Here is an 18,024-nt window from a genome sequence, read left to right as displayed (position 1 = left end):
ATAACCAAGTAGAACTGTCTCTTTACTAAACAAAACACCTCTTTACATGATTTGCCAATGTGGTAACAACATATTTGAATCACTGGGAACTGGGGAATTAAAAGATGATCAAGTGCCAATCCAGACCAATTAAATCAGAATCCTTCGGGGGACTGGAGCAATAATACTGGGAGCAAGGTGCTCGATCTACATAGTCTACCCAGGTTTGATTCCTAGCACGCCATATAGTACCCTGAGCTCACCAGGAATGATCCCTGAGCAATGCCAGGTGTAGTCAAAAAACATAAAAGTTAAATAAATTTAAAATAAAAATAAATCAGAATTCTTCTAGGAATGGGCATAAACCACTGACACTTTTTTTTTCTTTTTGGGTCACACCTAGCTCTGCACAGGAATTACTCCTGGCTCTGCACTCAGGAATTACTCCTGGTGGTGCTCAGGGTACCATATGGGATGCTGGGAATTGAACCCGGGTCGGTCGCATGCAAGGCAAATCCCCTACCCGCTGTGCTATCGCTCCAGGCCCCATTTTTTCCAATCACTAAAAATTGAGAGGAGCCAGAGAAACAGCACCGTGGATTAGGATGTTTGTCTTATACAAGGCCGACCAAGTTCGATCCTTGGCACCCAAGCACCACAAGGAGTGAATCCTGCGCAAAGAGAAGTGTGGCCCAAAAATCAGAAAGAAAATAATAAATGGGCAGAGTCAAAGAGATAGCACAAAGGGTATATATTCTACCTAAAAGAGGCCCAGATTCCATCACCCACCATCAGAAGCAATTCCCGAACACTAAACTCATAGTAGTAGCTCCTGGGCCCGGCAACAGGTACAATCGAAGGTTAAGAAAAAAAAAAGTTTAATTGTTTAAAAGGGAGGCAAGCCCTATAAGCCCTACATTCTATCTTTCTATCTGGACATTTGGGGGAAATGGTTCCATGTATCTAAGAATCTTTGCAAGAATGTTAACTATCAGATGTAAATGCAGGCCAAGGATGGGGCTCAAAGAGCTGGAACACATGCCTGGCATGCACAGTGCCTGAGGCCGATCTCTGGCACAGCACGGTTCCCCAAGCAGTAATCCGAAGTGACTGACCCTTGAGCAGCACCTGATCTGGCCCAAAAATCAAACTGCCAAGCCCACAGAAGAATCCAGAGGGATTGATAGAGTTTAAGTTGTTATTTCACAAGAATTAAGTTATATCATCTTCCCAAAGTAGTTACATTCTGGCAGAATAATGGCTCACATCTTATAGCTCAAAGGGCTGCTTTATAGGCATTCTATGCAAAAATTCCAAGTTTGATCCACAGCACCACAAGAAATTATCCCTCCACACACAGCACTGCTGAATGAGGCCCACTCAGCACACCACTCAATATCCATGAAATTCTCTCTCTAAATATGAATATGTGGGAGGGGGTCAGAGAGGAAGAAGGGGTATATGTATATGTATGTGTCTAATTCACTACCCACACACACTTCAATCAGTGTGGTAATTAACAATGAAAGCTAACCCAAATGGCCACAAATTTTTTGGTAGTTGTGATTCACACAAAAGGCATTTATCCAACACAGCTATGGTAGAAAACACTCTCATTTTTGTTTCCTTGCTTGGTTTCCATATGCTATAAAGAAAAGGTAGGGTGGTCAAAGAAAGTACAGTTTTCTACTACCCCTAAAGAGATGTGAGCATTTTAAGAAATGGGGCTTTATTAATAGTTCTTAAATCTCTTGTCTGAATAGACAATTTTGCCAAGTTTTTATCACCCATTTGTAAAGGACTGAGATCAATTTCATTTATATCAACCAAAATAACTGTCCTATCCAGACATGTGCCAATCAGTTATTATTTTAAGTTCTTGTTGTAAGAAACTATCAGATTTCAGATTCTGCTATTAGAATATAACCATTTTTCTTTCTGGGAATGTTAAAGAAGAGCAGGTTTCTCCACAAATGAAGTAAGCCAGCCAAAGTTGGACTAGTTTTCCAGGCACTGCATAATGTATAAAAAAGAATAGATAAGGGCCAGAAAAAAAACAGTACAGTGGGTAGGGCACTGGCCTTCGGCAACATAGGCTCTACCACCAACACCCCACATTGTCCCTGGAGCTCACCACGAATAAGCCCTGAGAGCAAAGCCAGGAGTAAACCCCGAGCACTGCCAGATGATCCGAAAACCAAAGAGCAAACAAAGAACACCACATCAGAAAAACAACGCGACTGGATGGAGTAACTAGAGATATAAATATATACTACTTCAAGTGGTATATATTTTTAAGATATTATATACTTAAGTGGTATGCATTTTTTAAAAAAATCTAAAAATCATGAACTAGACAATATACTTTTTTTAAACAGAAAAATGTCACTGAAGAAACACAAAGCTAAAATCTGTTCTATAAAATTTTTTCCCAAGGGATAGTATACTGCTGAGTATTAATTGACTTAATTCTTTTCTTTCAAGCTTTTACTACTTTGCATACTCTCAAAGTTCATGTTTTATCATTGCCATACTTTTCTTTCCTATTGCTAAATAATACTCTATTGTATAAATATTCCACCTCAGATTAAATCAGTACTTGACATATATTTGGACTACTCCCATTTTAGAGTTCCTCTTGTGTTTTTTTCTTTGGCTTATATCTGTAAGTGAAGCTACTAGGTTATATCTTAACAGCTGAACGATTTTGGGTGGTCATGGCAGGGACTGGATCCAGAGTCTCATGCAGGTAGGGCAAGTGATGTACTACTACACCTAGGCAAGTCAGCTGCTAGCTTTCCAACTTGCAACAATACATGTTGCTACCTGTGTTGTTGAGGATTCAAATCTCTCCACAACCTCAGTAACATTATTATCTATCTTTTTAACAACAATATTCTTATTTTTTTGTGATGGTGAGGACTGACCCAAGGCCACATGTATGGATGTGAAGTAAGCAGTCTACCACTGAGTTACCATGGACATATGTCTTTTTGAAAATTATAATGGGTGAGTGAGAAGCAGGATCTCTCACTATAGATCGATCTACATTTCCCTGAAAGCTAATGAAGTTGATAATTTTTATTCCCGTTGATGTTATTTATTTTGGCTATGTAGATACATTTGAAGTAATGTTTGCACAATTTCTTTGCCCATTTTAACTTGGTTCCAATTACTAAATTGCAAGAGCCCTTAAGTATTATAGGTACAAACTCTCATCAGATAAGGGACCTTAGGAGAGAAACAGAACATGACCTAAGTTCCTTAAATTCTCAAACTTAGGCCAGAGTGATAGTGGAGTGGGTAGGGTGTTTGCCTTGCACTCGACCGACCCGAGTTCAACCCCCAGTATCCCATATGGTTCCCCCAAGCACCGACAGGAGTAATTTCTGAGCGCAGAGTCGAGAGTAAGCCCTCAGCATCACAAACTGTGATCCCCCCGCACAAAACAAAAATCTCAAACTTTTCATAGATCAATTAAAATTCTTAAAACTTTGCATGCAACCAACCCAAGTTTGATCCCCAGCATTCTATGTGGTTCTCTGAGCTCCACAAGGAATGATGCAAAGCCAGGAGTAACCCCTGAGCACCACCAGTTATGTCCCCAAAACCAAATAAATAAAATGTACCTATGAATATTGTTATCAGCAATCAAAATTAGTAATATTTCAGTATCAAGGAGAGCTAGTACAGTGAATAGGGCATTTTGCCTTGCACGTGACAGACCTGGGTTCGATCCCTGGCATCCTGTATACACCCTCCAGCAATGTGAGGAGTAATTCCTGAGTGCAGCTGACCCGGGCTCTATTTCCACCATCCCAGATGGTCCTCCCAAGCACGACCAGGAGTAACTCCTGAGTGCAGACCCAGAAGAAACCCCTGTGAATCGCTGGGTGTGACCCAAAAAGGAAAAAAAAAAGATTTCAGTACCTACTAACCTAGTATTTGTTTCTAGGCCACACCCAGCTGCCCTGGTGGTGTTAGTGGGGGACATTCCTGACCTGGCTCTCAGAGGACACTGCTGGGAACAGAACCCAGCACCTCACGTATCCTCTACCATTAAGTCACATTCCCTAGCTCATTTTAAAATTCTTAAAAAGATTAACTCCTTTAGGGGCCTAGAGTAGCAATACAGCAAGAAGAAGCTTGCCTTGCTCATGACTGACCTAGGTTTAGTCCCAAAGCACCCCAAATGGTTAGTCACCTAAGCCCCACCAGGACTGATCGCTGAACTCATAGTCAAGTGTAAACCCTAAGCATTATGAGATGTGTCCCAAAAACCTAAAACAAATGAAATAAAATCCCTTTAAAATTATTTTCCAGAGCCAGATATGGTCCAGCAGATAAGGCTCTTTGCCTTACAAAGTTAATCTATTAGGTCCCCTAAACCTGCCAAGTATGATCCCTGAGCACAGAGCCGAGAGTAATCCCTAGGCACACGCAGATTAAGGAGTTTGTCCTACAATCAGCCAACTCTGATTCCATCCTTGCCACCATATGTGGTTCCCCCAAGCAGAGTCAGTAGTATTGTCCCCGAGCCCCAACAGGTATGGCTTCCAAGTTCTCCCTCTACCCCTAATCAAAATGTTTTCCAAAATAAAAACAAAACAATAAAATAAATATTTTACTTTGAATGTTGGCTATTATATTTTGGGGCCACTGTGTTGTGGGCGGGAGGAGGGGGTCTCTGGGGAAATACTGTCACATCTGTATTAGGTGGTGACTGCTCACAGCATCGATCACACCACTCAAGGGACCATAAACACGTCAGGGTCAGCTCAGTGAGCTCTCTCGAGCACTCAGGTTCATTCCTCAGTCTACTGCAATGTATTTTGGATGAACAGATGAGGCCTCAAAGGTATGCAGCTGGGAGCAGAGGAGCAAATCTTCATTTAACTGAGGACTGTCTGAAAATTAATTTATACTTACCAAACTTAAACTGTTTCTAAATAGGGAATTAACTAGTGAAGGAGTGGAAAAGTGACAAACTATCAATATTAATCACTGAAAGAATAAAATCTAATTTCTTAGTCCCATTTCCAAAGGGAAATAAAATTGGAAAAAAATTTTGTCATAAATTCAGAAGGTATTGTTATATGTCACACAGAAATGAGTTAAATTATTTAAGAACTTAAGATCCACATATCTTCAACCTCTAACTCAGTACTTTGCATGCCGATATAAAAATCGTTATGTGGGGATGATTGCAGGCAGGAGACCAGGACTGATTCCTGGCACTGAACCAACACAACACACCCTTAAAGAACCTGATGGGAGAGCTGTAGAGTCAGAACAATCAAGGCACATGCCTTGCACTCGTTTGACCCAGGTTCCATTCTCTGCACCCCAGTACCCTGAGCACCACCAAGAGTAACTCTTGAGCACTGATAGGTGTAACCCCAAAACAAAAACAAAAAATACACATGCAAAGAATTTGATGGGGTGGGGTGAGGAAAACACTGGGGAAATGATGGAGGGAAACAAAAAATTGGTGAACTTTAAAGTCCACTAAAATTCCAAACAAATTTTTAAAAATTCTAAGAGGCCAGGGGCTGCAGCATAGTAATATGGGTAGGGCGTATACCTTGCACATGATCAACCCAGGTTTGATCCCCAACATCCCATACGGTACCCTGAGCACTGCCAGGAGTAATTCCTGAGTGAAGAACCAGGAGTAAACTCTGAGCACTGCCGGGTATAAATGAATAAATAAGTAAAATTTAAGAGCCCATAATGATTACATAGCAAGTAGAATATTTTACATATAGCCAACTCAGAACTCAGTTTGAATGATTTATGCAAGAGACCCTACCAATAATAATAAAGTAAACCAAGGTACCTAAAACATTTTAAAATCTTTTTTTTTCTTTAACTCATACCCAGTGATGCTCAGAAATTACTTCTGGCGGTGCTCAAGGGCCTGCTGTGGAGGCAAGCTCAAGGGGTAATTGGGAAAATTGGAAATAATGGTGGTAGGAAGGTACAATGGTGGTGGAAATGGTGTTGGAATACTGAATGTCTATAACTATACTAATGACTTAACAAAGTTTTTTTGTTCCAGAAAAAGAAGACCATGGATGAATAAACTGTTTAAAGAATTTATTTGAAGATGTGGAATAGAGGGGCAGGAGCGATAGCACAACAGGTAGGGCGTTTGTCTTGCATGCGGCAGACCCGGGTTCGATTCCCAGCATCCCATATGGTCCTGAGCACTGCCAGGGGTAATTCCGGAGTGCAGAGGCAGGAGTAATCCCTGTGCATTGCTAGGTGTGACAAGGGAAGGGAAGGGGGAAGAGGGAAGGGAGGAGGGAGAAGGGGGAGGGGAGGGGGAAGAGGGGAGGGGGAAGAGGGAAGGGAGGAGATGGGGGAGGTGAGGGGGAAGGGAGGGGGAGGGAGGGGGAGGGAGGGGGGAGGGGAGGGGAGGGGAGGGGAGGGGAAGGGAAGGGAAGGGAAGATCAGATCAGATCTGGGATAGAGATAGTATAGTCTAGTGGCAGATAAGAAGGTTGCCCTGCACACAGATAATCTGGTCCAATCCCCAGCAACCCATATGGGCCTGAGCACCACCTGGAGTAATTCCTGAGTGTAGTGCCAGGAGTAACCTCTGAGCATGGCTGATTGTGACCAAAACAACAACAACAACAACAAGAAAAATCTGATAGTCTGTCTACTATCTCTTAAAAATACCCAAGTGAGTATAAGGCAATGAGCTCCATTTTGAGAACCATGACCTAGTTTATCTATGCTGTAAATAAATATTTCCCAAATGTTCGGTCACCTTTAAAGGAGCTTCAGGAGTTGGGGAGACAGACAAAGGGCAGAGGAAACTGGATTAAATCCCCCAGCAGTCTATGGTCCCCGGAGCACAAATGGGAGCAACCACTGAGCAGTGTTTATCTCCCACATAATTTCAGATCCAAGTCTTTCCATTATTTTTGCAATTTACAAAATTAAAAGCATTTACTATGTGGTAGTAGAAACTGAGCTAGTTTATATACCTGGAAAATAACAGACTTAGGAGCTAGAGAGATAGTACAGCAGATAGAGCATTTGCCTTGCACATGTCCACACTGGACCCAGGTTCGATCCCCAGGATCTTATATGGTCCCCTGAGCACTGTAAGAAGTAACCCCATGTACTGCGGATGTGGCCTCAAAACAACAACAACAACAACAACAAAAAACCAAGAGAATAACCTACTTATAATGTGACAGGTATTAGAATCAGATGTCAGTTTAGCTGTATTCCTTTTATGGGTTAGGAGGGGACTGACTTAGGGTTACTTCCAGTTTCTCAAGGACCATGTATGCCAGGGATCAAGCTCAAGATTCCAGTATACAAAGCATACACTCCAGCACTTGGAACTATCTCCTTGGCCCACTTTTGTGTATTTTTACCAGTACAACAGAACTTGACAAGGTCTTTGGTGAAAGTTTCATGCAAAACCTGTACATGCAATAATCCCATCAACCTTTCCCAACACTAGAAACCCACCAAAACTTCGAACAACTAAAAAAGTTATAAGGGGTCGGAGAGATAATACTGTAAGTAGGGTGCTTATCTTACATGTCAGGAGTGATCTTTGATTGCAGAACCAAAAGCCTTAAACACTCCCAGTTTGGCCTCCCCTCCCAAAAAATCTAAGTAAAAATAGGCTTAATATTACTAATCCAAACACTTTCATTTGCTTATTAAATTGCTTTATCACCTAGGAGGGGCTGGAGCAATAGCACAGTGGGTAGGGAGTTTGCCTTGCAAGCAACCGACTTGGCCAACCCAGGTTCAATTCCTCCGCCCCTCTTGGAGAGCCCGGCAAGCTACCGAGATTATCTCGCCCACAAGGCAAAGCCTGGCAAACTACCTACGACATATTTGATATCACAAATATGTCAAACATGACACAGTAACAAGTGTCACAATGGAGACATTACTGGGCCCGCTCGAGCAAATCATGAACAATGAGAGGACAGTGATAGTGACCACCTACGAAACAAAGAGCAACAACCCATGGCAAAATAAATGTTTAAAATGTGGAGCCAGAGGGATATCAAGCATGGCTTATTCAGTTTCAATCTGTGGCATCCCCTGGAAATATCTCCAGAGCACACTGGGAGTAAAGCCAGGAATAAGCCCTGACCACAGCCAGGTGTGACACAAAACTAATTTTTCCTTTCTAAATTAAAACGTGAAAAATAGGGTTAGAGCAATAGTACAGTGGGGTAGAGTGCCTGTCTTGCACCTGGGTTCAATCCCCAGCATCCACAGTTCCCTCAAGACCCACCAGGAATAATTCCTGAGTGCAGAGCCAAGAGTAACCCCTTTGGATCGCCAAGTGTGATCCAAAAGCAGTAAATAAATAAACATAAAACATGAAAAACTGGGGCCATTTTAAAAATAAGAATCACACAGGGGGGCTGCTGGAAAGGATTCTGGCTTGACGCTACAGTAGTACTGTTGGAAAAGATGGGGTGGGGGGGGCGGGGGTAGGCAGGCCACACTCTAGAGTGCTGGAAGGAGGTAAAGACATGCTGAGGAGTAAATTTAGGGTCTCACACATGCAGGACATACGCTCTAAGACTGACCCCCATCTCTCCAGTTCCAAGTAAAAGTGGGGGCTTCTTTATACTGATTAATCAGTAAGACAGTTTTACCCTTCTGACTTTACCGCCTATATTATATTATAATATATAATTATACTATAATATTCACTGCCTATCATAAACTGTTCAGAGTTCAACTGAATGCATGCATAAAAGAAGCCCAGGTTTGATCTCTGGCACTGCATGATCCTGAGCAAACTTGGAATAGGCACCAGGAATTTCCCTTTCAAAAGCCCAACCAAACCTGAAAATCAGAAACCATTCAAACTGGTCTGGGAGATAGCTCAAAGTCTTGCATCCTTTACATCCTTAGCGCAATCTACAGAATCACATGTGCCCCCAAAGCACTGCTGGAAGCAACCCTGAAGGAAAACCCTGGGAGTAGCCCCCAGGCAGCACCCAGAGTGACCCAAAACCCAAGAGAGCAAAAAAGCTGTTCAGTATCAAAATGTACACATTTGTCCAACTAAACTTATTTTTATTTAAACCAACTCTCACCACTACCAACTGTACAGCAAAAAAAGATTTAAAAATTAAAAAAAAAGGATGAAAATTTATAGGTAGGGTTTGTCCAAAGAAAATAATTTTTTGTTTTTGGGTCACACTGATGATGTTCAGGCTGAGGGGGAGGAGAGGCGGGGAGAAGAGAAGGGATCATTCCCCAGAGATTCCCTATAGTGCTGAACCTTTAGGGCTCCCATAAATAAAGTATCTAGGTATGTTTTACAGTCCTATGCACCTGAAAACAAATTAAAATTGCTAGACAATGGCAAATAATCTTTAATCTATGAATTGTTAAGACCAGAGAATTACGTCAAAGGTATGAGCACATGTTTTGCATGCCAGGAGGTTTCAGCTCTATATCTGGCGCTGCAGGATCCCTGACCACTGCCAGGAATAAAGCCCGAACACTGAACTAAATTGCCCCTAAGCTCGCTGTGTGTGGCTCACCTCCCCACACACAAAAATAAATAGCACTGTAGCACTGTCCTCCCATTGTTCATAGATTTGCTCGAGCGGCACCAGTAACGTCTCACAACAAATTGTGCTTTTGGTAGATCAAATACGTCACAGGTAGCTTGCCATGCTTGCCGTGCGGGCAAGATACTCTCGGTAGCTTGCTGGGCTCTCCGAGAGGGGTGGAGGCATGGAACCTGGGCAGGCGGCATGCAAGGCAAATGCCCTACCAGCTGTGCTATCACTCCAGCCCTCAAAACTAAATAAATTTAAAAAATTGTGTTGAGGGGGCTGAGATACAGTACAGGAAGCAAAGCACCTGTTTTTATGTGGTTCTGAGCACAGCAATCATTCCTAAATACAGAGCCACAACAGCCCAGGAACACTATTGGATGTGGCCCACTCCAGCCCTCAATCCCCAACCCCACTGTGCTGGGCAGTCACCTGCACAGTAAAAACAAACATGTAAATACCTCTTGCCATGCCAAATAGTCTACATTAAACATGAAGTTCAGTATTTCCTGAGATTCCTTTACTCCTAATGCTAAAGAAACACAAGTTCTCCCAATACAGCATCTTTCTGCTCTACCTCCAAAATAACAATAGTCTTAGTCTGTAAACACAGACCAAAGTCTCTGAGGAACAACTGCCAAATTCTACACTAATTTTCTCAAGAAAATTTACAACAGAGACCCAAACTAATTTGTCCAAAACTGTTAAAATAAGGATTAGAATATGGGAGAGTAAGCGATTGTTGTAGCACTGCAGCACTATCCTCCCGCTGTTCATCGATTTGCTTGAGCGGGCACCAGTGATGTCTCCATTGAGAGATCTGTTCTTACTGTGTTTGGCATATCGAATGCGTCACAGGTAGCTTGCCAGGCTTTGCCGTGCAGGCAGGATACTCTCGGTAGCTTGCTGGGCTCTCCAAGAGGGGCGGAGGAATCGAACCCGGGTTGGTTGCATGCAAGGCAAATGCCCTACCTGCTGTGCTATCGCTGCATGCAAATGATTATTAAAGATTTTGTTGTGGTGACTGTTTTGGTTTTGGGCCACATCCAGAAAGGTTCAGGACCATGTGAGGCCATGGATCACATGACCATGTGAGGCCATGAACTTCCATGGCCTCCAGATCTGGAGCAAAATTTTGTTAAAAATTAAAAACAATTGGGTCAAAGAATATATACTTAATACCTTTCCTCCCTTGCTTAATATTGTCCAGACTGAAGAAAGTTTAGTGCTTAAAGGCAGGGAGCAGTTTGAGCTTTACTGGTTATGGTCCCAAACAAAAGTCAATCTTAAATTGATACTGTTTTCTCTTAATAGGGAGTAGACACTAATGGTCACCCAACAAAACAAAGCAGCTTTCAACAATGTGGGTATTTTTTTTAATTATTAAGTATATAACAGAACATACTTTTTTGTATTTTCTTACAACTTCCCAAACATTTTTCACAGAAAAACCCTTTTTGTTCAAAACTACTGGCAATTAATTCATTCAGCTAACATCAAGCAAGCTTCCCAAAGTGACCACCGTTTTATTTTTTATTTTTAAGTTCCATTTCTAGGGCATGTGGCTTATTTTATAAGTTTTTTTTTCTTTTCTTTTTAGGTCACACCTGGCAATGCACAGGGGTTACTCCTGGCTCTGCACTCAGGAATTACTCAGGCAGTACTCAGGGGACCATATGGGATGCTGGGAATCGAACCCAGATTGGCCGAGTGCAAGGCAAACACCCTACCCACTGTGCTATTGCTCCAGCCCCCTAAGTGAAGTATTTTTAAAAGAAAGTATAGATGAAAGCAAATTTTAGAAGTTTAAAGGCTCGTGTGAGTTAACTAGGCTGAACACATTTCTCCTCCTCTTGTTCAACAAAACTTTAAAAACTATTTACTCATGGTCAAAACATTTTACTTTATATTATTTTTAATACACCTATCTTCCTAAAAAAGTTCAATTCTTTGGGCCAGAGACAGTACTGAAAGTAAGGCACTTGCCAGGCTTTGGCTGCAACCTAACTGAAAGACCTGGTACTACATATGGTCCTGAGCATCACTAGGAGCCATTCCAGAGCAGAGCCATGAATTGCTCAATTTTCAATAGGGGTAGCATCAAACCTCTTCTCCCTCAGCCCCACCCCCCCCCAAAAAAAAAACCTGGAAAAATTTAAATTATTTGAGAATTTTAAGTGTACTAAATATAGTCTTGTACTGAAGTCCTTAGTTTCAGAACACCTAGGTTTTCAGGTTCTTTTTTGTTTTGCCTGAAGTAGTACACCAGCCAGTGCTCAAATCATTACAGTCTGGTGCTCAGAAGTCACTCTAGTTATACCTAGACCATGCAGCACCAGGGATCAAGCCCAGGGACCCCATATATAAAACCTCCTCTCGAGCCCTTTGAGCTATCTTTCTAGCTCCTAATACCTAGTTTTTAAAGAAGGTATTGTTATGAATAAGGCAGCCCGTTCAACTCAAGTTCAAACCCAGTAAAAAGTCAAAACAGCCTATTGGCCATAGATGTGGCTCAGTAACATGGTGGCATGTCCGGGGATGATTCCTGGATTCTGGCCCCAGCACCACCACCTCCACCACCACCACCACCACACACACACACACACACACACACACACAAACACACCTCCAATACCTACTGATATTGTATAAGGTGAAATGGAGCTAAGATTGAAATCAAAAGTTGAACCTAGAGGGGGTTGGCGAGACAGTATAGTGGGTAGAGCACTTGCCTTACGCTGGTAGACTCGGCTCTATCCCTGGCACATCATACAGTACCCCCGCCAACATCACCAGGAGTGATCCCTCCATGCAGAGCAAGAAGCCCTTAGTACCACTGAGTGTAACTACCCTCCTCAAAAAAAGCTAAACCAGTTATTAAAAAAGGGGGAGAGGGGAGGCTTAGTGATAGTACAGCAGGAAAGGCACTTGCTTTGGAACATGGCCAACCTGGGTTCAATCCTTGACACCCCAGATAGCCCCTCAAACATCGTCAGGATAATTCCCGAGTGCATGTGAGGGACCCCGCCTAGGAGGGGGGCAGTCACTGACCCTATGACCCTATACACAGTTTTGTCACCATTTTTTTTTTTGGCCTTTTGGGTCACACCCAGCAATGCACAGGGGTTACTCCTGGCTTTGCATTCAGGAATTACTCCTGGCAGTGCTCAGGGGACCATATGGGATGCTGGGAATCGAACCCAGGTCAACTGCGTGCAAGGCAAATGCCCTACCTGCTGTGCTATCACTCCAGCCCCAGTTTTGTCACCATTAAACTGGCAAAAACAGTAAATGGAGTAACAGAAAAAAAAATTATGAACACTGGAAGGTGATTTAAATAGTTCCCTAACTCCAAAATGAAACTTCTTCCTTACAAGAATTAAATAAACCAACCAGAGACTAGGTGAGTAGGGCACCTGCCTTGCACAAAGCCAATCCAGGTCGATACCTAGTGCCACATATGGCCCTCTGAGCAGAGTTAGCAGTCCTTTAGCACTGACTGGTGTGACCCAACTACCACCCCTCTCTCCCACAACCAACCAACCAACCAAAAAGCTAGAGGAGCGAGTATAAGAAAGGTGTGTGAAAGGTAAGAAACAAACTCAGCTTCAATATCCTGAGCACCACATATGGTTTCCAAAGCAGGCATAAAGTGACTGCTTGAGTTTAAGAGTCAGGAATAGCCCCTGAGCTTTGTTGGAGGTGATCCAAAAACAAACAATAAACTTAGAGGCCAGTGATGGGGCTCCACAGAAGATTAGACACCTTGCCTTCGAGACCCTATGTGGGTTTGATGTAGGGAGGGAAAGAGAGAGATGGAGATGGAGATGGAGGAGAAGGAGATGGAGATGGAGAGGAGAGAGATTTCTGGGACAGAGAACTCAGTGGGCTGATAAGAGACAGGTTTTTGCATTCAGAAGGCCCAGTTAGATCCCCACCTGCATGGTCCCCCACCAGAGTCACAAAACCAAACCAAATGAAAATGAGGGATCAGAGTGATAGTACAGTGGGTAGTGTGGTTGTCTTGCACATGGCCCACCTGGGTTTGATCCCTAAGCACAGAACCAGCAGTAAGAACTGAGCACCACTGTGCAGTCCAAAAATACAAAGCAAGGGGCTGGAGCGATAGCACAGCGGGTAGGGCTTTGCCTTGCATGTGGTTGACCGAGTTCGGAGTTCGATCCTCAGCATACCATATGGTCCCCCAAGCACCACCAGGGGTAATTCCTGAGTGCTTGAGCTGGGAGTAATCCCTGAGCATTGATTGTCAGGTGTGACCCAAAAAGCAAAAAAAAAAAAAAATTTTTTTTAAAGAAAATGGCTATAAAAAAAAAGGCTATAGCTGATGTTAAACTAAACAGAAAACGAGTGTTTCGTGTTTCCACAGTGTTAACTTTCAAACAAGAAGAAATGTATTCTCCATAGAAAAGTGTCAACCAGTAAATAAGAGTCTAGAATGACAGATTTATTCAAGTGATTAATTAGGTAAAAAGTTGAAGAACACTATGAACCTGTTTTACAATAAAAAGATTTAGTAGTCATCACGCTAGCCTAAACAATCACTTATCACTGATAACTGAACAAAATAGTATTAAGTGTTTTTTGATGAAACGCTACAAGCACAGGAGTGGAGTATAGTATAACCAGTAGGGTGCTTACCTTGCACCAGACTGATCTGGGTTAGATCCCCCAAGCCCCACCAGGCGATTCCTGAGCACAGCCAGAAGAAAGCCCTGAGCACTACCAGGTGTGGCCCAAAAATCAAACCAAAAAGGGGGAAATAATGCTTATAAGCAGTCTAAAACAGTTTTAAGGCATTATCAAAGCTCTGAGTTTAGAAGTGATCATACAAGTTTTCAGGATATACAGGTGATGAAAGAACAAGTTAAATGCACCATACAAAGGTAAAGGTAAAGGTCCTCCCGTTGATCGTCGATTTGCTCGAGCGGGCCCAATAACGTCTCCATTGGAGACTTTGTTGTTACTGTGTCTGGCATATCGAATACTCTCGGTAGCTTGCCAGGCTCTCCGAGAGGGGCGGAGGAATCGAACTCGGGTGGGCTATGTTGGCCGCTTGTAAGGCGAACGCCCTACCGCTGTGCTATCGCTCCAGCCCTGCACCATACAAAAATCCACTAAATACAGAAAGCATTGGTAGTTTTGGGTTTTTTTTTTTTTTGTCTTTGGATCACACCCTTCACCCTTGGCAGGATTTGGGAGACCATAAGGGGTGCCAAGGACCAAACCTGGGTCCACCAGTTGCAAGGCAAATGCCCTAGTAAATGTACTATCTCTCCAACCCCAGAAAACATTAAATTTTGCAAGACAACAAAGGTGAGGACTCCTTAAAATTAGGGGAGAAAAAAATTAGGAGACCACACAAGAAACATAACCCCAACTTCACAGGAGAACCTAGAAAAGATTCTGATGTAAAATAAACCTAGGAATCATTTTTTGAGATTAAAAAATCTCAATATGGACTGGATTTTGGAAATAAGGTAAAGGGAGACAAGGTGAAGCTCAGTGGTAGAGAGAGCAGATCACAGTATTTTTTTTGCTTTTTGGGTCACACCCAGCGATGCTCAGGGATCACTCCTGGCTTATGTGCTCAGGAATTACTCCTAGTGGTGCTTGGGGGACCATATAGGATGCCGGGGATCAAACCCAGGTCGGCTGCGTGCAAGGCAAACGCCCTACCCGCTATGCTATCTCTCAGGCCCAAGATCACAGTATTTTGAGGCCCTGAATGTTCATCCCTGTAGCTTAAAAAAAAAAAAAAAGATACATGCCCAATATCAATTTTCACAGGTGAAAAATGGTCGTAATGGTCATCTAACAACATTAAATATCTTAAAAGGTATGATGCAATATAGAGGTCTGAAAAGATGTTTTGTTTCACAGCCAGATCCAAAGAAAGAACTGGCTAAGGAGATCGTGTTCCATGTCAAGATACTCAAATTTGAGGAATTAAAAAAATTAAGGAAGGGATGGAGGATGTGCTCTCACAGGTTAGTCCTTGCTTTTCTTGTTTGAGGATCTACATCCCATCTACTGCACTACACAAAATAAATAAATCCTCTTTTTAAAAAAGCCTAAAAAGATAGCAATAATCTCTGGGAGGGAGATCAGACTGGCTTTCAAATAAATATGTATTGACAAACAGCTGGAGCAAACAATGGCTTGATTTTAGTCGATAATTCTCTTCTGCTTCAGCACCACCCCCACCCCCATTTCTGAACCACAGCATTGGTGCTCAGGGATCACTCCTGGTGGGGTTTCGGGGACCCAGATGGAGTGCTGGTCACTGAACCAAGGTGGGCACGTGAAAGGCAAATGCCCTACCCGCAGTACTGTGCCCTAGTCCCAATTTCAACTTCCTCTAAATGTTCTCAGTTTTGAACAACTCAACTCCTGGGACAAAATTACGTCAATTTTCACCATCAACACACACAACAAAGAAATAAAATACCAGTTAGGAGACATCAAGGCCACGACAACGTTTCAGAGTCCTTACAATTTTAGATAAGCAGCATTTCAAAAGCTTTCAGTGAAACCTCAGAACCTGACTCTTTACTTGTTCCGAGAGCCAGTCCGGAAAAGGGCAGGCACACATATGCAGTTTTGGTGTCATTGCACGCAGTATTTCGCATTTTGGGGCACCCTAAGGCCCCTTAAATCAGACGACGGGCGAATATGAAATGCAAGGCCACGCACTTTCCCGACCTAACGAAAACCCGGGCTCAACAGCAACGCTTCGATTATCCCTGTTCTCTGCCAGACTCCAGCAACAGCTTTCTCGTTTAAAACCCGAGACTTGGATTTAAAAAAAAAAAGAAAAGGAAAAAGAAAACGAAAACCTCTGCGTATCTCGTTGCCATGGAAATGGGAAATTCCAGGAAAACGGGGACCGCATGCTAGGCAGCCTCCATTTCTGAAACGATTTTATTCACCTGAACACGGAACAGGAATTAAGACTGAAAAGCGAACGCAATTATCATCCCTCTTTCCAACTGAAAGATAAAACTACGATCTTACAAAAGCCGGAATGACCTAACGAGCTGAAGTTTAACGTAAGAGTCACATTTAAAAACAAAAACAAAAAAAACAAACACAAAGAAACAAAACAAAACATACCAAAGGATGGCTTTTATTTACTGTGACCAAAAACAACTTCTCGTTTCCCAATTCTGCGATACATGTGTCGCCGGAGGAGGGGCGGGGGGGGGGGTGGGGAAATGAAATGTATGAAATATAGATAGACATGTAGATGGAATAAAGCAGCAGGGAAAGCCGCGAAATCTCGGTCTCGAGAAGCTGGTTTCGTCACACTCGCTCTGGCAAGCATCTATTACACCTCAAAGTATTTCTAAGGCTAGGAACCTATTACTGAGGGAGAGGGTAATTCGGAGACGGGGGCGACCGGAACGTTTTCGAGGTATTCGAAAACAGCGAGCGCACGATGAAACGATCGGCTCCCCCGAGCATCATCTTTCAAAGACATTTCCTCAGAAAACAGCCCCAAGCACCTCAACAGGGTCAAAGCCGCTTCCGCCACGATTATCCGAACCTGGTTTATTTGTTCTCATGAACGTCAGTGAGCAAAAAAAAGAAAATCCCACAATTTTGAAGTATCAGTCAAGATCTTGCTTCCCCCACTCCTCTAAAACCTGGCGTCCGATTTCAGTAGACACCCCCCCCCCCCGACCCCAGACACACACCAAGGGGTTTCCCTCAGCAAACATGGCCCGAGTTCCCCGACAACAGACGCGGAGAGAGGTAGCCACGAGGCCCCATCACCCTCCTTCCTCACCTGCTCAGCGGCTCCGTCTCCTGACATGGCCTCCGCGGGTTACAAGGTGGGAAAATGGGCCGCGAGGAGAAGCTGGAAAAAGAAAAATTAAACTAAAAAGCACTCGCACACCAAGTCAGGCCACCCCCGGCCCAGCGGAGCCAGACCGCCGACAAGACTCGCCACCGCCCACTCAGATATGAATTAAAATGGCTGCGCCCCTGCCGGACGAGGACGGAGGTGTGGCTTCTGCATTAACTTCCGGGGTAGTGGGCGGAGCCACGCGAATAATGGTTGTTACTGCGCTTGCGCAGACGCAGAGCGCTCTCCGGGAGAGGCACCTCGGCCAGCGTCGACGTCACGGCTCTGGGCTGGAGAAACTGTTGATTGTCTACAGCAGACTTCCTGGAGGCGGGAAGCTGTTTTGCCGGTAGTCTCGCGCCTTTTGGAATTCAATTCTCAGCCTACGGACGTCAGTTCTTCTCCATTGAGGCCTGACTGCCAATCATTTCTGCTCAAGCAATGCTAAGTGTCAAATAGCGTGTATTTAGATGAGAAATAAATCGAAGGTTTTTTTTTTTAATAGTCTCAGATTATATACCTTTGGGACAGAGGGAGGGGGAGATTGGGTTTAAGGATCATACGTGGTGGCGTTTAAGGGCTACTCCTAGCTATGTGCTGAGGGAT

At 43.4% G+C, this 18,024-nt stretch overlaps 1 protein-coding gene across 1 annotated transcript in view; it reads right to left on the bottom strand.

Moving 5' to 3' along the window:
• Positions 1-17,580, bottom strand: part of CSTF3 (cleavage stimulation factor subunit 3) — a 94,640-nt gene extending 77,060 nt beyond the window's left edge. The window contains exon 1 of the mRNA XM_056133132.1: positions 17,359-17,580. Within this exon, the coding sequence (XP_055989107.1) occupies positions 17,359-17,385 (27 nt within the window). The 5' untranslated portion in view covers positions 17,386-17,580. The remainder of the gene's footprint in view (positions 1-17,358) is intronic.
• Positions 17,581-18,024: the final 444 nt, after the last annotated feature.

Source organism: Sorex fumeus, unplaced genomic scaffold, assembly GCF_029834395.1.
Source record: "Sorex fumeus unplaced genomic scaffold, SorFum_2.1 ptg000007l, whole genome shotgun sequence".
Taxonomy (NCBI): Eukaryota; Metazoa; Chordata; class Mammalia; order Eulipotyphla; family Soricidae; genus Sorex; species Sorex fumeus.
This window is presented reverse-complemented; position numbering and strand designations above follow the sequence as displayed.